The 26,410-nt window shown below is 42.3% G+C and overlaps 1 protein-coding gene across 5 annotated transcripts in view; it reads right to left on the bottom strand.

Annotated features, from left to right (window-relative positions):
• The window catches only part of klf12b (Kruppel like factor 12b), a 271,202-nt gene that overhangs the window by 7,821 nt on the left and 236,971 nt on the right, over positions 1-26,410 (bottom strand). For all 5 annotated transcript variants that reach the window (XM_059970437.1, XM_059970434.1, XM_059970439.1 and 2 more), the window contains one exon: positions 8,675-8,832. In XM_059970437.1, the coding sequence (XP_059826420.1) occupies positions 8,675-8,832 (158 nt within the window). The remainder of the gene's footprint in view (positions 1-8,674; positions 8,833-26,410) is intronic.

Here is a 26,410-nt window from a genome sequence, read left to right as displayed (position 1 = left end):
GAATTCCCAGGGCCTGATGGTCTGCATCCCAGGGTACTTAAGGAGGTGGCTCCAGAAATCATGGATGCATTGGTAATCATTTTCCAATGTTCTATATATTCAGGATCAGTTCCTGTGGATTGGAGGATAGCTAATGTTATCCCACTTTTTAAGAAAGGAGGGAGAGAGAAAACAGGGAATTATAACCCAGTTAGCTTGCCATCAGTGGTGGGGAAGATGCTGGAGTCAATTATAGAAGATGAAATAGCGGCATATTTGGATAGCAGTAACAGGATCGGTTCGAATCAGCATGGATTTATGAAGGGGATATCATGCCTAATCTTCTGGAATTTTTTGAGGATGTAACTATGAAAATGGACAAGGGAGAGCCAGTGGATGTAGTGTACCTGGACTTTCAGAAAGCCTTTGATAAGGTCCCACATAAGAGATTAGTGGGCAAAATTAGAGCACATGGTATTGGGGGTAGGGTACTGACATGGATAGAAAATTGGTTGGCAGACAGGAAACAAAGAGTAGGGATAAATGGGTCCCTTTCGGAATGGCAGGCTGTGACCAGTGGGGTACCACAAGGTTCGGTGCTGGGACTGCAGCTATTTACAATATACATTAATGATTTAGATGAAGGGAATAAAAGTAACATCAGCAAATTTGCAGATGACACAAAGCTGGGTGGCAGTGTGAAATGTGAGAAGGATGTTATGAGAATGCAGGGTGACTTGAACAGGTTGGATGAGTGGGCAGATGCATGGCAGATGCAGTTTAATGTGGAAAAATGTGAGGCTATCCACACATTTTGGTGGCAAGAACAGGAAGGCAGACTACTATCTGAATGGTGTCAAGTTAGGAAAAGGGGAAGTACAATGAGATCTAGGTATCGGTGTTCATCAGTCACTGAAAGTAAGCATGCAGGTACAGCAGGAAGTGAAGAAAGCTAATGGCATATTGGCCTTCATAACAAGGGGAGTTGAGTGTAGGAGTAAAGACGTCCTTCTGCAGTGGTACAGGGGCCTGGTAAGTAGCAGAGAGAACGTATACACTCCTTATAGACAGCAGCAGGAATCGAACCCCCATCTTATTGGTGGCGTTGTAAAGCGATTGCACTAACCGATATGCTATTGTGACACCCCGTAATTGACTCCATACACAGGATTAATGTAAGTTATGAGGGACCTGATCTCTTGCCATGTTATTGAAATGATTGCTCAATTACATTCATTCTTCTGGCCATCAAAGCTTGTGTTTCCTTTCAGACATTGGCTTCCATACCAGAAGTAAAATTGTCATTGGTTGTCTGGAGATTTAAAATGCTAATTATTTCTGGACCCACAATGAGAGAATTACTTAACTGTCAATCCAGGTATTTCATATTAAAATGCATTTGATTTTAATTAACATTGTTTTTTAATTGGATCTGAGATGAGATGGTGAAAATTAGTTAAAGGCTGATGCAGGAGCAGAGGACCAGGTATTGCTTGTAAACATCTTGACTGTGGTCTATTAGACTTGGTTTATTATTGTCACCTGTATCAATGTACATTGAAAAACGTGTTCTGTATACTGTTCATACAGATCAATTTATGACACAATGTACTGACAACGTACAAGGTAAGACAGTGACGGAGAGCAGAACAAGGTGTAGCAGTTGAAGAGAAAGTGCAATGTGAAGAGACAATAGGTGCAAGGTCATAATGAGGTAGACTGTGAGGACAGAGGAGACAATTCAATGCCACAGTGGTGCAGCAAGTGGAGTTGCTTCTTCACAACTCCTGCAACTGTTCAATGCTGAATCCTGCTGAGGATAGAATCTAAATCCGGTGCCTGATACTTCCTCAGGATGATCTCCGCTGGTAGTTAAGCTGAAGTAGCTGCAGACCCTGTAAACACATTGATAACATATACACTGGCACTATGAGGGTGAGGGTGAGGGTGAGGGTGAGGGTGTGTGTGTGTGTGTGTGTGTGTGTGTGTGTGTGTGTGTGTGTGTGTACCAGATGCCTGCAAGGATTGCCAGTCTGATTGACTATAAGACACAGAAGCAGAATTAGGCCATTCAACCAATCAAGTCAGCTCTGCCATTCAATTATGGCTGATTTATTATCCCACCCAACCCCATTCTTCTGCCTTCTCCTCTTATGGATCTATTTCTAGCTTCTTTTAGTCTCCAATGAATGGGGTACTATGGGAACAATTGCAAAGTAGATTCTTTGTTATCTGATTGGAAAATCCTTAAGAACAGCCAATTTCTTTCTCTTTCTTTTCCACTGCCTCTAATGTTAACGTAACTAAAAAAAAATTAAGTGCCAAAAGAGAATTATAAAACAGCACTTTATTTTAATAGTTCATGTGACATCCTACATTTATAATTGGATCCTGGAAATTTATCTTTGAATTTTGGAGAGTGTGGAGGCTTTGCCAGCATTTCATGGAATAGAAAATGCAAGGTACATTTAACGGCCATAATAAGATAGACAGATACTTTATTGATCCCAAAGGAAATAAATTACAGTATCACAGTAGCATTACAAGTGCACAGACGTACAAATATTAGAAGAGAAGAAAGAAAGAATACAAAATAAGTTACCTCAAACAGTCTAATAGGAGGGGGGTGGGGTTGATCACGTCCCCAGCTATAGGTTAACTCATTATATTGCCTAATGGGTGAGGGTAAGAGTGACCTCATTTCACGCTCCTTGGAGCAGGGCAGTTGACTGAGTAATGGGAAATACACAATACTGGAACATCACAATTCCTGACTGAAGCTTTGCGAAAGGCAAGGTTTGAGAGGAAATTTGGATGCTGATTTATCATCATCATTCCCATTCCAATTTCTTGACCCATAATTATATATCTACACTGAAGGATCTCTTTCGCTGCTTTGTTTCTTGTTAGTTATTTCACTGAGCTTGTTTTTCAGTGATTTGCCATAATTCAGGAGTAACTAATTTGGTCCACCCAGTTGATTACCTAATTCCCAGACAACCACTGTGCCCTGACCATTCTCCCATCTTGGTGATCACAATATTGCCAGATGGCTGAATCTTCTCTGTACCATTGGCATCTCCCCCTTAATTCAGTGTGTACATCTGTAGCAGACAGACTATTTTTGCAGACATTTTTTTTTTAACTACAGGCCATAGTTTGTGCTTGAACGGGCCTTATTTAATTCTAACAGAAACCGAGCATGTTTTAGCACCACATACAGAGTACATTTGTCCACAAGAATCTCTTAACCACTGGAAATGTTTGAACATCAGTGTGTTCTGGGAATCTTTACATACGTGCCAAACGTGTACTTCTCAAACTTAATGAAATCGGGTGCCCTATATTTTTTAACACACACCCTCACTGAAATCGCCAAGGGTGTCCAGGATAACAACTCATTCCTCCTAACATTCAACGCTGTTTATGCTGGGAATTCAACACTTATATCCCGAGGTGCTGTTCAAGAAAGGTCTTCAGGGTAGGAAGTTCCACTGGAGTGCTGAAGGCATTGGTGCCAATTGTGAAGACAACAACAATTTGGGATGAAAGGGAGGTGAGCATTTAAAGGGGTGTTAAGAGTAAGGGGCCCTCTGATCTGCCTCAGCCTCTATCCTGCCTAGCACAGCCCTCATTCCGAGGCATCGGTAGAGTTCAGAAGGATGAGGGGGGATCGCATTAAAGCCTATCGGATAATGCATGGCCTGGATAAAGTGGATGTGAAGAGGTTCCTTCCATTAGAAGGGGAGGGCATCTGAGGGCACAGGCTCATAACAGAGGGACTTCGATCCTTCAGCTGGGGCTGGCGAATCTGTAGAATTCATTGCCACAAACAGCAGCGGAAGCAGGGTGACTGGGGGTATTTAAGGGAGATGTTGATAGATTCTTGATTGGCAAGGGGATTAAGCACTACAGAGATAAGTTCAGAGAAGAAAGAGGGTTGTCAAAATAAGTCAACTATGAGTAAATGGAGGAGAGGACTGGATGGACTGATTGGCCTGAACCTGTTCCTGTATATCAGAAAAGTTGGAAAGGTGACCACAAGAGAGATGGTATGTGGTAAAATGTCAAAGGTACAAAATAAAATGTTTTTAACGTTAAGAGTGACTGGAGATCATTGGCAAGCATGAGAGTGATCAATACAATCTGTGAATGCACCTGAATTAAAATGAAATGTAAATAGTCAAGAGAATCTTGTTTAATTAAGTCATCCTAAATGTTGAACAAGGGGTTTGAAACCACTCAGTTTTCACAATCGGGCATTTGGCGCACTCATGAAATGTTTGATATTCAGACTGTTTCTTTAGCCCTAGCTTATGTTAAGGTGAGCAGTGGAGAGGTAATTTACAATGCCAGTCTGCTACAGACTGTGATAAAGCAATAGCACCACCTTCTGTTCCTTTATGATCAATTCTGGCCTTTAAATGATAATGAAAAACATTTCTAAACTTCAAAAATAACACTGAGCAGGTCGAGCAACATTTGCGCAGAGGGTTTCAGACAGAGCAAAGAGTTAAATTGTACACCAGAGGCAAAAGGCAAAAGGGCCAAGAATGCAGGACTGAAGGTGCTGTATTTAAATGTGCATAGCATTCAGAAAAAGATGGACAAACTTGTGGGCATCACAGAGTCCTGTCTGAAAGAAGGCCATAGTTGGGAGCTTAACATCAAAGGATAGACTTTGTATCAAAAGGATAGGCAGGAAGGCATGGGCAGTGGTGTGGCTCTATTGGTAAGAGATCTTTAGGCTACGTCCACACTAGGCCGGATAATTTAGAAAATGCTGGTTTCGCGTAAAAACGATAGGCGTCCACACTATGCATTTTTAAAAATATCTCCATCCACATTCAAATGGAGATTTCAGTGAATCACCTCCTACTGTGCATGCACAGGACACATCTACCGAAAACAAGCGACATGTTTGGTGCTGAATCTCGCTGTGGAAGTGCGCATTTTTGTAGTTAGACTAGAAAAACTTAAAACAATGGATAGCTGTTGGCTCTCGTGCAGGGAGGACTTGAAAGTTAAAAAAAAACAAATACTAAGTGTATGGAGACAACCGACAGGGAGTTCACGGACAGTATGACCCAGCTGACGATGAACATAGAAAAACTGACTAACTCTGTTGCATTGATAAAACACCTGGTTAAATGTGTAAAACATGTCTGCATCAGTGTTATCTTGTATTTCCATACAATGTTACATTAGGCTGTTACACATCTATTGTCAGAGAAGTACTTCAATAAATAGTTAAACCACCTTCATACAAGCAAGGACAGAAACAGCGCAAAGTGAGTATACTTATTTATTCAGTAAGTTATGGGTCAAAGTATTTGGTGAGTACATTTCTAACTCTTCTGGCTTCAGTCTCGTTGCCGTCTGTTCTGAAATTGTTAGGTTGCATTCAAGAAAACAATGAAATGGCACGCTGCCGTCTGACAGCATTTCAGATTTCTCCGGTTACCCCGTCCACACTGATCTGCCCAAGTGGTGTTTTCAAAAATACACACCCTGGAAAGTGTTTCTGAAAAGCTCCGGTTTCAGGGGACGGAAACACTGTTTTAGTGTGGACGGAGGGTAAAAACAAAGAGAAAAAGCTTTGGTTACGGATTTATCTGGTGTAGTGTGGACATAGCCTTAGAAAGAGGTGACATAGTGTCAGAAAATGTTGAACCTTTGTGGGTGGAGTTAAGAAACTACAAGGATTAAAAAAAACATTATGGGAATCTTGTATATGCCTCAAAACAAAAGCTAAAACGTGGGGCTGAAATTGCCAAGGGAACTGGAAAAGGTATGTAATAAGAGTAATGTCACGCTTGTAATGGGGGACTTATGCAAGGGGATTGGGAAAATCAGGTAGGTGTCAGATTGCAAGAGAGGGAGTTGAATGCTTACGAGATGGCTCGTTAGAGCAACTTGTGCTTGAATCTATTCGGGGAAAGGCTGTCTTAGATTGGGTATTGTGTAATAACCCAGATCTTATCAGGGAGCTTAATGTAAAGGAACCCTTAGGAGACAGTGATAATAATACGATTGAATTCATACTGCAGTTTGAGAGGGAGAAGCATAAGTCACATGTATAAATATCGCAATGGAATAAAGGGAATTACAGAGGCATGAGAGAGGAGCTTGCCTAGGTGGATTGGAGAATGATACTGGTTTGGATGATAGCAGAGCACAGTTGGCTGAAGTTTCTGGGAATAGTTCACAAGGCACAGGATAAATATGTACCACAGAAAAAGTTGTTCTCAAGTGGCAGGGTAGGCAACCATGCTGATAATTCAAATTATCCATTATCCAAATCATTGCCAAACAATGTGAAAAGTAGTTGTCCCAATACCATCCCAATAAGCGGTCCCTGAGGAACACTAGTCATTGGCAGCTAACCAGAAAAGGCCCCATTTATTCCCACTTGCTGCCTCCTGCCAGTCAGCCATTCCTCTACCCATGCCAGTATCTTTCCTGTAACACCATAGGATTTTATCTTGTTAAACAGCCTCACATATGGCACTTTATCAAATGCCGTCTGAAAATCCAAGTAAAAAAACACAGAACTAATTATTCCTCTTAGTTTGCACTTTGTGCCTAAAATTGCACCGGACAAGAAAATGGATCAGAGATTCCTGGCCTCTTTTCTAGAATAGAGAAAATGTTGTAGAGATTGAGAACAATGTGGGTATCTGCCAGAACCACAAAAAATTTTTCACTCTGCAGAACATTTCCACTACTATTGAGACTGACTCATCAGTGGCTGTGCCAGGATTCTATTTTCAGTTTTCAAAAAATCCCCATTTGCTCATATCCTCTAAACCACACCTCCAGGATCACATGCCTCTGAAGTCGTACAGTACCGTTCACCATTGAACTTCCGCCAAAAGCTCTCTCAGACAATCCAAACCTGTTCCAATGTTTACTTGTGGTTTCTTGGCTGTCCATCGTGCCTTCCCTTTGCTCATCCCCTCCAAGAGGTCCAGTTCCTGATTGCCTCCAATATTTTTTTTAGTTTTCATGGGTCCCTGCTAGGTAACATTGATATTTAACCTCCACTGATGCCACCTCTTCCTTTAATGACCATCAAAATAACACCCACTCATTAAAACGTCTGATCTGAGACCATTTGATGAATCAGTAACAATAATCTCCTTTATGCTTCAATTCTTTGTCTCTCATCTCTACCTCTAATGCTTGTTATTTGAGTCAAGAGGACCAGGCCAGATTTACAAGTGACAGACACTGTGCTTGACCTATTATCTTTCTTGACCTTTACATCCTTCATTTGGCTAATAACTCTTGCTAAAGTCGTAGCATAGTTCACCTCAAAATTAGTTTTAACTTTGCCACGAAAGAGTCGTTTCTGTTGATCAGTGTCCAAAAAGTTAAATTAAATCCATTGTGATTCAATGTTTCTAAAACAATAAAACATGAAAACTTCCGGGGGTGGGGGGGAGGGTAAATACTTTTTATAGGCACTATATTTAAGACACGTTAGGTTTTACAATAGCAGGGGAATTAAGGGTTATGGAGAAAGTGGTAGAAGCAGGTTCGATATTGTCATTTAAGATTAAATTGTATAGGTATATGAACAGGAAAGGAATGGAGGGTTATGGGCTGAGTGCGGGCCACTGGGACTAGGTGAGTGTAAGCGTCGGCACGGACTAGAAGGGCCGAGATGGCCTGTTTCCGTGCTGTAATTGTTATATGGTTATAAAAAGCAGGCAGTTATGTCTGAATCCCTGGCCAGATCACCATGATCTGATTGAACAGCAGAGCAGGCCCAACCAGTCAGATGGCCTACTCCTGCTCCTGATTCTTGCGTTCTTCCAATGCATGCTGGCTAATTATCAATAAACCAGTATCATGATAAACGTATAGGCATTATTGTTAAAACCTCTGTGGTTCTATCCCACAATAGTGGCCAGTTTTCAGAAGTACTTCAGCTGGAGAACATTCTGGCATTTCCTAAGATTGTAAGAGGTGCTATAACATGGAAGAAAATTGCTTCCTTCCTGTCTGTCTTCTAAATGTTTGATTTTTCTAGCAGCCGATAGTAACTATGTTATGATAATTCTATGATCATGCTCAGTCCAGTCGAAAACCCCATAGAACAGCACAGCACAGGAATGATGACACCAAACTGATTGAACTTGTAATTATAAACCTAACTAAATTAGTCCCTTCTGCCTACACACGTCCATATCCCTCTGCTCTCTCCATATTTATCTTAAATGCTTCTATCATATTTGTGTCCACTACCCATGGCAATGCATTCCAGGCCACCAATCTTTGTATTTAAAAAAAAAACCCATCCTACACATTTCTTTTGCACTTATCTCCTCTCACCATAAATACAAGTCCTGGATTACATGCATTTCTACCATGGGGGGGAAAGATTCTGACTGTCTATCTATGCCTCTCATAACCTTATAAACTTCAATCAGGTCTTCCATCCTCCTTTGCCACTCCAGGGAAAACAACTCGAGTTTTCCTCATAATAGCACACGTGCTCTATCTAGGCACCATCCTGATAAGCTTCTTTAGCAGCCTTTCCAACGTCTCCACATCATTTCCGTCTTTGAATGGGGTAACTTGACTTTCTAAGAACCTAATCCTTTGACCCGTGATTTGTTGCTCACTCTCCACTTTATTCCCATTTATAGCATTTTAATACTGAAGGCACGCTGCAGCAGCCTCCTACCTGTATGTGTCCTCCTATGTGCTTTCAAGTGAGAGCTTTTTGTGTAGACCTTATTGCAGCCCTCAAAGTCACATCTGTGAATGCGCCGTTTCTTCGATTCAGGGGACTCTGATCTTCGCTGGCGTCTTGTGCTCTCGATACTGAAAGGAGAATCTGCGCTGTAAAGAAAGAACACGATGACAAGAGAATGAACACACCAGAACTGAGGAGTTGTGGTTTGATTATTACACATGAATGGAATGAGATAGCACCAACGTGCTGAGGAATGGTTCAAACTTAAAACTGACAGATATAATTTCCGGTTAATGTTCTCCGTAACACTCAAAGTCATGAGAGAAATTGGACTTTCATAGCCTGTTCTAATTGTGTGTGCATCAGCATCCAGTGCTCGTCCCCCACACTGGATTCAATACAACTGAATGTGTAAAGTACTTCAGTAAGGTGTTTAGTTTTTGGGAAGCAAAGGAAAACTTCACCCATACTTAGGAATTAATGCTAAATGTACTTTATTTCCCAAATCTTTTCCGAATTAATTAACGGCAAGACAATTTAAGACACTGGATTCTGGTTAATTGGGCAGCTGCTTATTTGGGACGACTTTTAAAGAACAAAATCTAATTGAGAAAATAGCTGGGATCCCATTTACTTGGGACACCATGCCGCTTAATTGGGGCAGGAGATTGTCGCCAAACAGTTCCTAACTAACATCAGGCACATGCACTTGTGTGGCAGTTAGACGCTACGCCATGCTTACAGCGAACAGTTTTCAGATTGTCTCAGCCGTGTGTGCTTGTGTTCAAGAAGCAGTGATTTCTGTCACTGATAGTTGGTGAGAAATAAGCAGTAAGATAGTTCAGAACTGTTTTGCTCACTGCAGTCTCAAGCATTCAGGCTTGGAGATGCCAGAAATGGGTGGGGATGAAAATGAAGTGATTTCACTGCTTCAAGTTAGGTACTACAAAGAATTTGAAGGTATTAACAATCATCTTGAATGTTACAATGGAAGTGAAGATCTGGAGGATGCAATTGTTGATAGCACTGTATGAATGCAGTTCTTTAACTACATGAGGTGTCTGCTGATTTTGTTTGTTTACTATCAATTGAAAGAACACACACACTGGGTGAATTCTTCTGTCGATAACTAATCAGAACTAATACCCAAATTTACAGTATTGTAGTAGCATTGACGCTGTTCTAATTTGTTTTGTATTTCATTTAAATAAATAACTTTTTAAATGCTAGTTTGTCTTTTTTATACCTTTTTAACTATTGCCATGAAACTATTGCTGATTGGGGCAGCTGCTTAACTGGGCCAAAAGTACTGGTCCCGATGTATCTCAATTAACCATATTCTGTTTTTACCTCTGTGTCTTCCCTTTCTCTTTCAAATTCATCTGCACCGCAGGTGAGTTTAAATGGGAGTGCTGACTGCCTGTGTGCTGGGTAATTCCCAATGACATTTCCAACCTGTTTCAGTTATTGGTATTGGTTTACATGTACTAAGATACAGTGAAAAGCTTGTTCATGATGATCAAATCATTAAACAGTGCATTGAGGTAGAACAAGGTATAATCAATAATAATGCATAATAAAGCGTGAAAGCTTCAGTGACACTGCAGTACAGGTAAACAATAAAGTGCAAGATCATAATCAAGTCCATTTTATTGTACGAAAGGTCTGTTCAAAAGCCTGAGAAAAGTGGGACAGAAATTGTCCTCTAGTCTGGTGGTATGTGCTTTCATGCTTTTGGGAGAGGGGAGAAGAGAGAACGCCTGGGCAGGGTAGGTTATGCATTCCTCTTACTAGAGGAAACAAGCAGCATAGACAGAAGAAAACATACTTTTAGTTAAACCAATGCTTTTCAAAAATTAATTAAATAATTAAGATAATTTTAATATCATGATTTTACCTCTATGCCTTTGCGCTCTTTTTAAAATGGGTTCATCTGCACTACTGCTGAATTGAAATGGGGGTGCTGTTTGTCTGACTGGGGTAGCCTCTGACTGCCTTTGTGGTGACTAATTTCCCTGGTCACCTCCAACACTCTCTCGTTCAGCCAATTTCACTTAGCAAATCACTATCCTCCGACTTCAATCCGAAATACCAGTCACCATACCCGAAAGGATTTCCTGTATCTGCAGACTTTCTCGTGTTTATGAATCACCGCATCTTTCTCATGTGACTTCTTCATTGGCAACCTCAATACCTCCCAATGATTCCAACTGGGAAGAACTTGGTAGCCACTAAGAAATATAACCTGAATTATTCGTGGTCAGCAGCCAGGAAACCGAAGACTTTGGAGAGACTAGTAACAACCACTGATTGGGCACAGTGACACGTTCTTTGTAGGTTTCTTGGGATTGTATTGGGGCTGCTAAAGGTGGGTGGCTCAGTGGAACTACAGGTAAATCTGCTGCTGTTTCACACCTCCGGCAGCCCAGATTCACTCCTGCTGATACCTGCTGCTGTCTGTGTGGAGTTTGCATGTTTCATTGTGCCGTGTATGTTTCTAACAGGTACTCTGGTTTCCTCCGAAATCCCTGGTTGTTAGGTGAATGGGTCACTGTGAAGGATAGGCATGTGGGAAGAAAGAGGGGGTGAGAGTACACAAGACAGAACAGATTTTAGGGATACTTGGAGGAATCGGATTGTTGGGAATATTCTGAGCACTGACACAGACCGAATGGGCCAAAAGGATTCTTTCTGTCCATGTGAAATATGAATTTTGCTACAGGTACTTTGTTATTATTGGATTGTCAAATTTAGGATTCTACAGTTCTGACTCAGTCTGAAGCTACTGCTGACTTGCTAGAGTTAGGAGTTATAATGTTATTTCTACTCAAGGCCTAAAGTCATCGCCCACATCTCTCAGCAACAGTTTGAAAGCTGTGAATCATTGGTCATCGATCATCTGATTGGCTGTTGCATCTCTGAGTCGTCTTTCACACCACCCTGGCAGCGTTCCAGACCACTGTTGTTTCTGCAGCCTTACTGAATCATAAAACCTCTCAAAGAAAGGCACGGAAAGAAAAGCCGGATCGGCCATAGAGTTTCGCCATAGTGCTTAACAAAACATAGAAACTGTGCCACTGAGTGTCCTCAGACAACCAACTCTATATACTGTTTCTGCAATGCACACACAAAAGCAACACAGACTTTTCAAGAGCACAGCCAGTGTTCATTTGCAAATGAAATTATTGAGGCCCAGCTAGATCAGAAGGGATGCTCTCAGTAAGAACCAAAATGAAGTCCTATTCCAAGTCTATTTTATTGTCTGAAACACTGATGAAATCAGAATTGGGTGAACTCTGGTCTGATTGATCCCAATCAATGCACCAAAATAACAACTCAGATTTTCCAAAGGAATTCAACCGTTCCTGTGTGTAACTGCAGGGAAGCTTGTGAATCCCTTGTAACTTCAGGAAGCTCAGAGAGGAACTGTGGCACTCCCTATTTACCACTGCAGTAAAATGAGGAACGCTGTAGATCCAGAAAATGAATGCAAGACTTTGAAGGATTTTAGAAAATGCATTCCTTTTCTCTGAGAAAGCTGGAAAGCCAGAAGAAGATGGTGCCATTGAACCATGCTCCCTAGGGCAGCATTCTCGAGACACATCATGGTGCAATTCCCTTCACTTCTTTTACGTTTTCTTTTTATTTCAGATGTGGTTCTGCCGGAGCCCGTTATCTACATTCTGGTGGTGTACTTTCAAGCTGATGGGGTGACCTGGCACTCTGCCGTCTCTGAGAGGGTTCCGTGAGGGTTCCGTGAGGCTGTGAGCAAAGGGTGGAGGTCAGAAAACCTGGAGACGGGGCATCGGCCCATAACCAATTCCATCTTTCGCCGATTAAAGCTCAAAGTGAGACTGGGATCAAGGTGGGAGTGGAGATGAGCGAGTGTTCAGTGATGTTTATAACCTCTCGCTCAGTGCTGCCAGAGGAATGTGTCTGCGTGTGACGCTCTCTCACTCTCTCTGTCCCCCCTCGTTGCTGGTGGAGGATGGAGCAAGATTTAGTCGCTGCAGTTTAAGGATTTGACTCACATTATGAGGCGTACTGGTTTCTGGTCACTCCTTTTTTTTTTGTTAATAGTTTGGGTGATTTTGAAATGGGGGTAGCCTGCAGATAATAAACACTGAACTGAACTGAAATGTATGCCTTTTGATTTTGTGCTTCATATTCGGCATTTTCACTTGTTTTTTTTTTGTCGTTGTTTGCAAGATTTTTTATGTGAGGTGAAGCGGTTGCTATTTTTCCTCATTCAGGGTTCAGGGTTTTGCTTTGTGGTTGTCTGTGGGGAAGACAAAGGAATTTTTTACTGCATGCATACTTTGATAATAGATGTACTTTGAACACTTGAACCGTGGTTTACAGTGCTGCATCAACACAGTTGTCCAACTTGGTGACAAGAGCCAATTTGCTTCACTGCTATTCATATACTATGTATACTGACTAATATAATAATGCAGATTACTTGCAGATCTTTAATGGGGGGGGGGGGAGATCTACTATGTTTTGTTTTGAGAGAGTTTACAATGAAACACAAGATAACTTGACCATCACTCATTTTGGTTTTAGAGGAGTGTTACTCTGAAGCAGATTTGTGGATTTGTTGAGCAGAAAACACTGATTGCAAGTGAAGCACATGAACTCTTTAGTTACCAGACAAATAACAAAACACTCAAACAAACACTGAAGTCAAACAAGTAGTTATCTAAGCTCCTAGTTACAAGACCACAACACTAAATATTCGATGACCCTTCAGCCTAAAATCGGTTACAGATTCTTAACTAAACTAAGTGCCCGAAGTAGCAGAACAAAACAGACACTAAACATACACGTAGTGGCAAATAGTTAAATAGACTGTGCGCACGGGCCTTCTGCACCACAGCATACTCCCCATCTTTCTGCCGCCCCTCCCACTAGCTTCCATTCAGCTTATAAAAGAGGAAATTATGACACATTTGGATAGCAGTAGAAGGATCAGTCCGAGTCAGCATGGATTTATGAAGGGAAAATCATGCTCGACTAATCTTCTGCAGTTTTTTGAGGATGTAACTATGAAAATGGACAAGGGAGAGCCAGTGGATGTAGTGTACCTGGACTTCCAGAAAGCTTCTGATAAAGTCCCACATAGGAGATTAGTGGGCAAAATTAGGGCACATGGTATTGGGGGCAGAGACAATAGACAATAGGTGCAGAAGTAGACCATTCGGCCCTTCGAGCCTGCACCGCCTTTCTGAGATCATGACTGATCATCTACTATTAATATTCGTTTACTACCTTGTCCCCATATCCCTTGATTCCCCTATCCATAAGATACCTATCTTGCTCATGATGACATGGATTGAAAATTGGCTGGCTGACAGGAAACAAAGAGTAGTGATTAACGGGTCCCTTTCGGAATGGCAGGCTGTGACCAGTGGGGTACCACAAGGTTTGGTGCTGGGATCTCAGCTGTTTACCATATACATTAATGATTTAGATGAAGGGATTAAAAGTAACATTAGCAAATTTGCTGATGACACAAAGCTGGGTGGCAGAGTGAAATGTCAGGAGGATGTTATGAGAATGCAGGGTGACTTGGACAGGTTGGGTGAGTGGGCAAATGTATGGCAGATGCAGTTTAATATGGATAAATGTGAGGTTATCCACTTTGGTGGCAAGAACAGGAAGGCAGATTACTATCTAAATGGAGTCAAGTTAGGAAAAGGGGAAGTGCAACGAGATCTAGGTGTTCTTGTACATCAGTCAATGAAAGCAAGCATGCAGATACAGCAGGCAGTGAAGAAAGCTAATGGCATGCTGGCTTTTATAACAAGAGGAATTGAGTATAGGAGTAAAGAGGTCCTTCTGCAGCTGTACAGGGCCCTGGTGAGACCCCACCTGGAGTATTGTGTGCAGTTTTGGTCTCCAAATTTGAGGAAGGACATTCTTGCTATTGAGGAGTGCAGTGTAGGTACACAAGGTTAATTCCCAGAATGGCGGTACTGTCATATGTTGAATGATTGGAGCAACTGGGCTTGTATACATTGGAATTTAGAAGGATGAGAGGGGATCTGATTGAAACATATAAGATTATTAAGGGATTGGACACACTGGAGGCAGGAAGCATGTTCCCGCTGATGGGTGAGTCCAGAACTAGAGGCCATGGTTTAAGAATAAGGGGTAGGCTATTTAGAACAGAGATGCAGAAAAACTTTTTCACCCAGAGAGCGGTGGATATGTGGAATGCTCTGCCCCAGAAGGCAGTGGAGGCCAAGTCTCTGGATGCATTCAAGAGAGAGTTAGATAGAACTCTTATAGATAGCGGGGTCAAGGGATTTGGGGAGAGGGCAGGAACAGTGTACTGATTGTGTATGATCAGCCATGATCACAGTGAATGGCAGTGCTGGGTAGAAGGGCCGAATGGTCCACTCCTGCACCTACTGTCTATTGTCTATGTCATAGGCTTAAATCTAGCACATGGTCGCTTAGTGTTTTTTTCTGCTCTCAGGTTGCTGTGCACAAAGTTGGCAAGGGTGCTACTCGGAAAATTTTGACTGGGTATTCCTTAGGTTACGCCTATGATCCCAATGCTACCATGGTGATGCCATTCCCTGAGGAATAGAGCCTTTGGGAGCTGAAGGGATAACATTGCTTTGCTGCACTCAGTAGACAACATGGCCTCAACGCCAGAGGGCTGATTGGAGAAGCCAATGTGCTGAGATCATCCTATGGGTCTTCTCTTCAACCTGAAAGACTGTCCCTACCAACCACTGACCTGATTCCCATTACCACCTGACTGCCCCCCCCCCCCCCCCACCAGAGGCAACCTAGTCCCTAGTCCTCTGCTAGCCTCCTGGTTCCTCCCCAAAATAATGCCACCACACCCTCCTGTCAGCTTCCGACACTCCCTAACACACCACCAACCACCCTTCGCCACAAACCCACGCTTCCCCTCTTCTGCCCGATACCTCCCTCTTCCTTTTTCATTCCTCTCCATCCCAACCCCTTCCTCCCACTCTCATCCTGCCCCCTCCCTCCCTCTCCTTCCCCCCTCCTGACCCCTCCTATCCACCACTACCCCTCCCTCCCCTGCCCTCTCTCTCTGCCGGGCTGATTGGAGTATTCTCTGTTTGGAGAATATTTTCTATAGGTTGAAGGCTGACGTTACACTCACCTCCTGCAGTACCGGGAAAACCTGAGGCACCCATGACTTGAACACTTGACAACAGGTCACTTGTTGAGATCCTGATTCTCATTGGTTCAATCAGATGCCCAACAATTTACCCAGTATATTTATAAAAAACACAAAACAGTATAGCACTGGACTAGATCCTACAGCCATATGTTGTCCCAAACTAATTAAATGCCTAATTATAACTATAACAATGTTAATGAAAGACTACCCAACTATGGCTTTCAACTAGAGTGCAGAAGACAACAAACTCTGCAAATTGAAAAAGAATTAATCATAAATAATAAATATTGAGAACATAAGATGAAGAGACCTTGGAAATGATTCCATTGGCTGTGGGCACATTTCAATGATGGGGCAAATGAAGTTGAGTGAAGTTATCCCCTTTGATTCACGAGCCAGATGTTTGAGGGGTAATAACTGTTGCTGAAGCTGGTGGTGAGAGCCCTGAGGCTCTTGTACCACCTTCCTGATGGCAGCAGTGAGAAGAGAGCATGTCCTGGGAGGTGGGGGTCCCTGATGATGGATGCTTGTTTCCTGTGATACCAGTTCATGTAGATGTGCTCAGTGGTTGGGAGGGCTTTAACAGTGATGGACTGGGCCACATCCACTACTTTCTGTACAATTTTCCATTCAAAGGGATTGGCATTTCCATATCAGGCTGTAATGCAGCCACTCTCCACTACACATCTATAGAGTTTGTCAAAGTTCTCTCCTCAGCTTCAACTTCTCTAGAGAAGACAATCCAAGCCTGTCCATCCTCTCCTTCTAATCTAGGCAGGGCCCATGTCAACCACTTCCACAGCCTCCACATCCTTGCTATAATGATGTGACCAGAACGGAGTGTAATAGCTCAGATGCAGCCCAAACATTACTTCATAAAGCTGTAATCTAGCTTTCTGAGCCTGGCTGATAAAAGCAAGCATGCCATACACCTTCTCTACCACCCAGTCAGCCAGTGCAGCCACTTTCAGGGAGCTGTGGGCTTTATCTTCAATTCTGTTGTATACCTCTCAGTCGGGCAACTAGTCAGTCCATTGACTCCTGGAATGTCAGATAGAGGAAGGGGGTATTAGTAGATCAATAGAATCAATCAAATCATGATAGCAGGAATGGTAGTTCCAAAGCACTATTCCCCTGTTTCCCCTTCTGTCATGACTGTCTTCCCACTTATAAATAAGTCAAGGCGCCAATTTTTCAGGAGCAGGTGACTCGGAACTAATAATAACACACCTTATACATATTGTTTTCCTGGTGTGTCATAGTCATTCAATTAACTACTCACTATTTTCTCCACACTGCGAGAGATTCTGTCTTGGACACAAACAATTAGATAGAGACATTCAGTGAATGAATGCTTTTTAATATCAGAGCTCCCCAAGACTCTGTATATCCTGCCCCTAACTCCCAGATTTGCCAACCGTCCCAGAACATTTTCTGGAATACTTAAACTCCAAGTATATTTTTTTTATTTTTGGCAATTTTTAATCATTAGGAAAAAGCTGGAAATGTTTGATGCTGTGAAGTGATACAGCACATAAGCAACCCTTTTGGCTCACCAAGCCATTAAGTACTTCACAACATTAATCCCATTCTAATCAACTCCCCCCTAGATTCTACCACCTTTTACACACTGAAGGCAATTTACAAAAGCCTTTCTGATAATATGAGGCTTTATAAGACATTTGTCAGTCTGCACTTGGGAGTACTGTGAGCAGTCTTGGGCCCCTTGTCTAAGAAAGGATGTGCTGGCATGGAGAGAGTCCAGAGGAGGTTCACAAGAATGAGCCCGGGAATGAAAGGGTTAATATATGAGGCGTGTACTCACTAGAGTTCCGGAAAAAAAGAGAGGGATCTCTTTGAAAGCAATTGAATATTGAAAGGCCTAGACAGAAAAGATGTGGAGAGGATGGTTCCTATAATGGGAGGATCTAGAACCAGGGGGCACCACCTCAGAATAGAGGGGCATCCGGTTAGAACAGAGACGAGGAGGAATTTCTTTAGCCAGATAGTGATTCTATGGAATTCATTGCCACAGATGCGGTGAAGACCAAAATCACTGGGTACAGTTAAGATGGAGGCTGATAGGTTCTTGATTAGTAAGGGTGTAAAGGTCACGAGGAGAAGGCAGAAGAGTGGGGTTGAGAGGGATAATCAATCACCCATGATGCAAATCTGATGGGCTGGTTGGCCTAATTCTCCCCCTGTGTCTTATGCTGTTATGGATGTGAGAGGAATCTGGAGCACATCGAGGGAAGCTCCCCACAGAGAACGTACCAACTCCACTGGCGGTCAGGATTGAACCTGGATTGCCGGAGATGAGGATCAGAATCAGATTTAATATTCCCAGCATATGCCATGAAAGTTGTTAGCTTTTCAGCAGCAATACATAATAATAGAAAGCATGAATTACAGTAGATATATATATGTATTTTAAATAGTTAAATTAAACAAGTAGAGCAAAAATAGAAATAAAAAAGTAGTGAGGTAGTGTTTGTGGGTTCAATATCCATTCGGAAATTGGATGGCAGAGGGGAAGAAGCTGTTCTTGAATCGTTGAGTGTCTGCCTTCAGGCTCCTGTACCTTCTTCCTGATGGTAGCAATCCTTAATGATGGACACAGCCTTTTTGAGGCATTGTTTCTTGAAGAACTCTCTCAGCTTATTACAATTCTGTGCAGTGCCCCCCTCCCCAAACCAGATGGTGACGCAGCCAGTCAAAACGCTCTCCATGGTACATCTGTAGAAACTTGCGAATGTCTTTGGTGGATCTCCTCAAACTTCCAATAAATTATAACTGCTGTCTTGCCTTCTTTACAACTGCATTGATATATTGAGTCCAGAATAGATCCTTAGAGATATTGACACTGAGGATCCATTGCTGATCCCTCTATGAGGATTGGAGTATGTTCCTCATCTTACCCTTCCTAAAGTCCACAATCGGTTCTTTGTTTTTACTGATGTTGAGTGCAAGGTTGTTGCTATGACACCACTCAACTAGCTGATATATCTCGCTCCTGCATGCCCTGTCATCATCTGAAATTATGCCAACAATGCTTGTATTATCAGCAAATTTATAGATAGCATTTGAGTTAAGCCTAGCCACAGTCATGGGTGTAGAGAGAGTAAAGCAGCGGGCTCAGCACACATCCCGGAGGTGCAGCAGTGTTGATCATCAGTGAGGTGGAAATGTTATTACCAATCTGCCCAGATTGTGGCCTTCCGGTTAGGAAGTTGAGGACCCAGTTGCAGAGGGAGGTACAAAGGCCCAGGTTCTGGATCTATTTGATGAGAACTGTAGGAATGACAGTGTTAAATGCTGAGCTATAGTCAATAAACAGCATCCTGTCATTAGTATTTGTATCAGCTAGGTGATCCAAAGCCACGTGAAGAGCCAATGAGATCACAACTACTGTAGATCTATTGTGGCAATAGGCAAATTACAGTGGGTCCAGGTCTTTGCTTAGACAGGAATTAATTCTAACCATAACTAGCCTCTCAAAGCACTTCATTACTATAGATGTAAGTGCTGCTGGGCAATAGTCATTAAGGCAGCTCCCCCTTTTGAATTAAGTGGGAACTTCCGAGCATAGCAATGAATGAGAAATATGACGCAACAAACTTAATTTGCCATTAAACAGGAATGTTTACTTTCAACCCTTCTCATTCCCCTCTGCACCTCTGAATTATCACTGTCATTTCCCACAATGCTTCTGTCACCGATAACTGCATGTCCAATTTCTCTCACTTATGCTACTACATCACTGTCTCTTTGCCGTCCCATCCACCCCAGAAATCCCAAAACTCTGGTCAGCTGATCATGGTTCTTCACTTGCTTGTATGCTGATACAATAATCATCTCATTGACCATCTCCACCCACCCCTCAGCCCCCCCCCCCATTCATCTGGATGGAGGGGGTGGCTGTGATTGGCCAAAGGAATTGGCTAGTTTAGAGATTTTCAAAGAGACTTGCCAAGCAAGTTTCTACACACAGAAAGTAGTAGGTGCCTGTAAGATGATAAAGCAGATAGACAATGGAAATACTTAAAAGGCAATTAAAGAGGCACATGAGTGGAGAGGGAATGGAGGGATATAGACTATGTGAAGGCAGATGGAATTAGACTGGTGTCATGGTCTGCATAGACATGGTGGGCTGAAAGCCTTATTCCTACACTGTACTGTTCTATGCAGATTTTTAAAATGTTTTTCACAGCTTCTTTCATTCTTAATGTTTAAAAATATACTGTACATTTATATTTAAAAATGAGTACACTTAATACATTTTATTAATCTTTGAATGCTGGGTATATTGAAGCTGATGAAAATGGGCTGAGATTTTCTCTAAAACATCCCCTCCCAAAAAGCCTCAGGAAGCCGTGTGGTCATTGATGAATGGCCGAGCTCTTGACTCTAGGCTGCTACTGTGGACACCACAGGGTAGGTACAGACATTTCATAGGCTCAGCCCTTCACGTGGACACTCGACCCGGGATCTGCACTCAGCAGCCACTGCTTTTATTTTCCGGCAATGCTGAGAGACGGTGAAGTATTTAAAGAGACTCTGAGTGGGAAGAACTTCTCTCAGAGGATGGTGCGAGTGTGAAATGAGCTCCCAGTGGAAGCGGTGGATGCAGGTTCAATTGCAACACTTAAAACATGTTTGGACAGGTAAATGAATGGAAGAGATATGGAGATATGGAAGAGATATCTGAGTGTGGGTAGATGTTGACTAGGCAGTAAAACAGGTTGGAACAGACTAGATGGGCCAAAAGGCCTGTCTCTGCGCCTCATTACTCTATGACTCGAGGAGTGAGGAGTAACTAGTAGTGTTGTACTCTGACTACAGAAACTCTTCATCAAAATAGTCCCAGGAGATTGCTAATGTCTCCTTGGGAAATCAATTGGGGACTCAGTTTAATCTCCAATCTGTGACACCATATCCCTGACAGTCCACCACTCCCACAGTACTGCACTAGCATTTCAGTTCAGCTTAAAGTTAGAATAAGTTAAAAAAAATCTTTTGTAGAGAGCTTTGCTACATCTTTTTTTCTTCTTGATGTATGGTAGCAGAAACCATTACTTCATTGAACCACACAAATTATTTCTGCTGGTTGCTGCAAGTACCTCAATGGCTAGTGTGTAACATTTGCTATTTCACTGGCTGTGGGTAGCCTTGGGCAATCCTATAAAGGTCATGAGAAAAGGCACTAATGCAATACGTTTCTCTATTGTGTACGGACCCCTAGCTGTCATTTTAGATGTTTCCATTGCACTTCCATTTATAACCACAAGATGGTGTAAAGAGAACTCACTACTTGGAAATCTGAGTCCTTACAAACTTTATACATGAAAGTCTTGCATTTATGTAACACCCAGGTATGTCTTTTAAGGGCATTCCATGGGGCTTTAACAGCTAATTATGTGCTCAAAGGCTCCTTACGAATGACCTGACTTGTACAATTCAGAATTTATGCAAATTATCCCTCAACATTTTTAAAGCATTTTTCAAGGAAGTAATATAATCCTTTGAGGTACTTATTAGCGGCTGGAAACAGTAGTTCATGCGGATGAATATTTGATGAGATGCAAGAATAATAGAAAGTAAATAGACTGATACAATATGGTCTAGTATAGAAAATGGACATCCCTTCTTACAAAGAAATCAGCTTATGGAAGGCTCTCAAGAAAGGAACTCTTACAAACTCTGAGAAGAGTCTGCACTCATCGTTGTAATGGAGGAATTAGAGCAGTTTGTTTTCTGCAGAGCACACTACCATAACGTCAATGTGATAGGACCCCAGTCACTTAAAGACAGCCCAGGACATATCCTCTGCTCTTCAATATAATCTCTCATCCAGAAAGTTGCGCTTCTGCAGGGCAACATGACCTCAGTGCTGCAGAGTGGGACTGAACACACATCTTTCTGACTCCAAGGAAGGAGCTCAAACTTCGCTCATCAGAGGTTAAGATGAATTTCATCCATAAACGGTGGGTTAGAAAACTTTGCAGTCAAAAGCGCTCTGCTGTTGTGGGCACCCTGTGCAATACTACCTTCTCATCTGTGAATGTGCACCTAATCCTGTACAACATTATAGTAATTCTTGCACTACCATCTTATCAGTGTGAACTTGGAAACCTTGTAATCTTGTACATCTTTGACTTAAAAACCTTATTTTTAAGGTAACTGTTTTATTCTTTCTTACTTCTCTTCTAATATTTGAGGCTCGTCATGAGGCATATCAAGACCCTGCTGCCCCCCTCACTGGACCCGCTGCAGTTTGCGTACCGTCCCAACCGTTCAACAGACGACGCCATTGCCACCACCCTCCACCTGGCCTTAACCCACCTGGACAAAAAAGACACATACGTTTAAATGCTGTTCATAGACTTCAGTTCAGCATTCAACACAATCATCCCTCAGAAAGGGACTGGAAAGCTGAGCCTACTGGGCCTGAACACCTCCCTCTGCAACTGGATCCTAGACTTCCTGACTGGGAGACCTCAGTCAGTCTGGATCGGGAGCAGCATCTCCAACACCATCACACTGAGCACAGGGGCCCCCAGGGCTGTGTGCTCAGTCCACTGCTGTTCACTCTGCTGACCCATGACTGTGCTGCAACACACAGCTTGATCCACATCATCAAGTTCGTTGATGACACGACTGTGGTGGGTCTCATCAGCAAGAATGATGAGTCAGCTTACAGAGAGGAGGTGCAGCAGCTAACGGACTGGTGCAGAGCCAACAACCTGTCTCTGAATGTGAACAAAACAAAAGAGATGGTTGTTGACTTCAGGAGGGCAGGGAGCAACCACTCTCCACTGAACATCGACGGCTCCTCGGTAGAGATTGTAAACAGCACCAAATTTCTTGGTGTTCACCTGATGGAGAATCACATCTGGTCCCTCAACACCAGCTCCACAGCAAGGAAAGCCCAGCAGTGTTTCTACTTTTTGTGAAGGCTGAGGAAAGTCCATCTCCCTCCCCCCCATCCTCATCACATTTTACAGGGGTTGGACTGAGACCATCCTGAGCAGCTGCATCACTGCCTGGTTCGGAAATTGCACCATCTCGGATCGTAAGACCCTGCAGTGGATAGTGAGGTCAGCTGAGAAGATCATTGGGGTCTCCCTTCCAGCCGTCACGGACATTTACACTACACACTACATCCGCAAAGGAAACAGCATTATGAAGTACCCCATGCACCCCTCATACAATCTCTTCTCCCCCCTGCCATCTGGGAAAACGCTCCGAAGCATTTGGACTCTCACAACCAGACTATGTAACAGTTTCTTCCCCCAAGCTATCAGACTCCTCAATACCCAAAGCCTGGATAACACCTTACTGCCCTGTTGTCCTGTTTATTATTTATTGTAATGCCTGCATTGTTTTTGTGCACTTTATGCAGTCCAGTGTAGGTCTGTAGTCTAGTGTAGCTTTCTCTGTGTTAACACGAGGAAATCTGCAGATGCTGGAAATTCAAACAACACACACAAAATGCTGGTAGAACACAGCAGGCCAGGCAGCATCTATAGGGAGAAGCACCATCGACGTTTCGGGCCAAGACCCTTCGTCAGGACTCTTGTTTTTTTTTATTATTATGTAGTTCAGTCTAGTTTTTGTACTGTGTCATGTAACACCATGGTCCTGAAAAACATTGTCTCATTTTTACTATGCACTGTACCAGCAGTTATGGTCGAAATGACAATAAAAGTTGACGACTTGACTTGATATCTGTGCACTTTAATGCTACTGGGACACTGCAATTTCCTTAGGGATCAATAACTTACCTACCTATTTATCTATTTCTCTGACTCAGCTGTTCAAACATTTTTTATGTCATGGGTCAACACCAGTAAGCAAGGGGCCTGTAGACACTAGGTTGGGAACCCCTGCTCTAACACGTCAAACTGATCAAACCCTTCCAATTAAATGGCAATGGATTACCAAGCATACATTTACCCACAAAACAGTCCGACAGTAATTCCTAAATGTCCTTCCCTTTCTTTTCAACTCAGGTCCATTCACTTTCCGGAGGATGTTCATGTAATCAAGAGACACTCTGCACCGTGTAAAGTCAGTGTGCCAAGCATACGAGAATATTAGTGTCAGAGCAGAAGTAGTCCACTGAACTCCTGGAACCTGGTCTGCCGTTCAGTAATATCAAACTGGATCTGACTGTGAGCTCAACTCCACGTGCTGTCCACCTCACTAACCATTCACCCACTGGCTTGTGAGATATTCATCCAGCTTCACTTTAAAAATGTTACAAAAGCACTTGAAGCAGTTTTGATCAAAAATTGCCAATAGAAAATAAATCACCTCAACACTGTCTTCAATGGGTGACCATTATTGTTAAATAGTAACCCTAGATCTGAAATCCCCCACAAGAGGAAAAATCTTCTCTACATCCATCCGGACAAGACCCATCAATGTTCTATGTTTCAAACAAGTACACCTCTCTATTCTAAGCAGACACAAGTCTAGTCTGTATAACATTTCTCCTTATGACTACGTGCCTACTTCAGGTATTAGTGTGGAAAACTTTCTGAACTATTTGTAATGCTTTAACACCCTTACTTAACTTACTAGAACATACTGCACTGAACACCAAGTATGCCATCAGTAACACTGTATGCGGCACAGTATAGCACAACAGACCCTTAGCCCACTAAATCTGTGCTGACTAAGATGCCATAGTAAACTAAACCTATCTGCCTGCACATGATCCATATCTCTCAATTCCCTGCATTTCCCGTGACATTTTTAAATTGTCAGGCAATTTCCTGCTGTGCAGCTCCGTAGTTTTAGGACAAAAACATTTGTTACTTACAAACACGAGAAAGTCTGCAGATGATGGAACTGCAAAGAATTTGAAGGTATCTACAATCATCATGAATGTTACAATGAAAGTGAAGATTTGAAGGATGCATTGTATGAAGGCAGTTCGTTATCTACACGAGGTACCTGCACTGACTTTGTTAGTTTATGGTCATTTAGATGAAAGCAGCAGCACAAGCTCTGTCGTTAACTATCAAGAATTAATAGTTCTATAGTACTGTAGTAGTATTGCTAGAAACTAATTTATTGTGTATTTCATTTCAATACATAATTTGTTACTCAGTTAAATTATAGATTGTCTTTTTTATACATGTTAAACTATTTCCATGAAACTTCAGCTAACTGGGGTAGCTGCATACTTGATCCAAAACGTTCTTGGTCCTGATGTGTCACAATTAACTGGAATTCACTGTATTTCTTATTGCAATTTATAGCTTTTAAAAATCAAGTATTGCATTGTATTGCTGCCGCAAAACAACAAATTTCATGACAAATGCCAGTGACATTAAACTTGGTTCTGATTCAGACATGGGCTGATACTTTGGCTCAAGATACATGACTTTTGCCCCCACAGATGCTGACCGGCCTGCTGCATTCTTCCAGCAGCTTGCTTTTGTCGTTTTGATTTTCTACACTCACTTTCAATAAGGCCTACGCCTTCTATGGAAACTCTCACAGTCTGTTTCGATATTTGTGGCTCTCTTTATCTCATGGTCTAATTTTTCCCTCATTATTCTTTACATCATCCATTGCCATTTCCTGTATTCTGACCTGTCACCCATCTCTCAGGAAGAAAACGAGCATTCCCACGCACATTGATATAAGTAGTGATCGCTCTTTGAACCACGGACACTGATTTTAAAGTTCTGATAATTCAGATTCAAGCCTTTTGGCAATGCAGGGAACACATTTTAAACTTACAATTACTGAAAAAATAATCATTTAAAAGGTAAAGGTAAAGGATTCACCTTTGCAAATTTCTGTCTTCTCCAAAAACACTGGCGGTGTTCACAACAATCTGTTCCTGTTAAGCAACAATCTAACAAGCATCACCTCACTACCTCTCTGGTTTCAGCTTTCTATTATTAAAATTAATTATTTTTATTTAGGGATACAGCACAGTAACAGACTCTTTTGGCCCAACAAGCCCTCGCCAGCCAGTTACACCCATGTGACCAGTTAAAAGACTACTTAAACATCTTTGGAACATGGTAGGAAAGCAGAGCACCTGGAGAAAACTCACCCAGTTACGGGGAGAATGTACAAACTCCTTACAGACAATAGCAGAATTAAACCTGGTTGCTGGCACTGTAATAGTGTTGTGCTAACCATTCCACCCTCTTCATATGTTAATATATCATTAATAGTCATACAAATGTGTGAAGATCCCTGCTGCACCTGGTGACCTGTGATCTCTGTCTCAGAGGCCGATGTTAGGCTGTCTTTAAAGAGGGTGAACCCTCGAAAGGCGGAAGGTCCTGATGGAGTACCTGGTAAGGTCTGAAAACCTGTGCCAACCAACTAGCAGGAGTATTCAAGGACATTTTCAACCTCTCACAGCTACGGGCAGAAGTTCCCACTTGCTTTAAAAAGACAACAATTACGCCAATGCCAAAGAAGAATAATATGAGCTGCCTTAACAACTATCGCCAGGTAGCACCCATATCAACAGTGATGAAATGCTTTGAGAGGTTGTTTATGACTAGACTGAACTACTG

This window comes from Hypanus sabinus, chromosome 5 (assembly GCF_030144855.1).
Source record: "Hypanus sabinus isolate sHypSab1 chromosome 5, sHypSab1.hap1, whole genome shotgun sequence".
Classification (NCBI taxonomy): Eukaryota; Metazoa; Chordata; class Chondrichthyes; order Myliobatiformes; family Dasyatidae; genus Hypanus; species Hypanus sabinus.
Note: the sequence above shows the minus strand (reverse complement) of the source record. Positions and strands in the feature narration are given on the sequence as shown.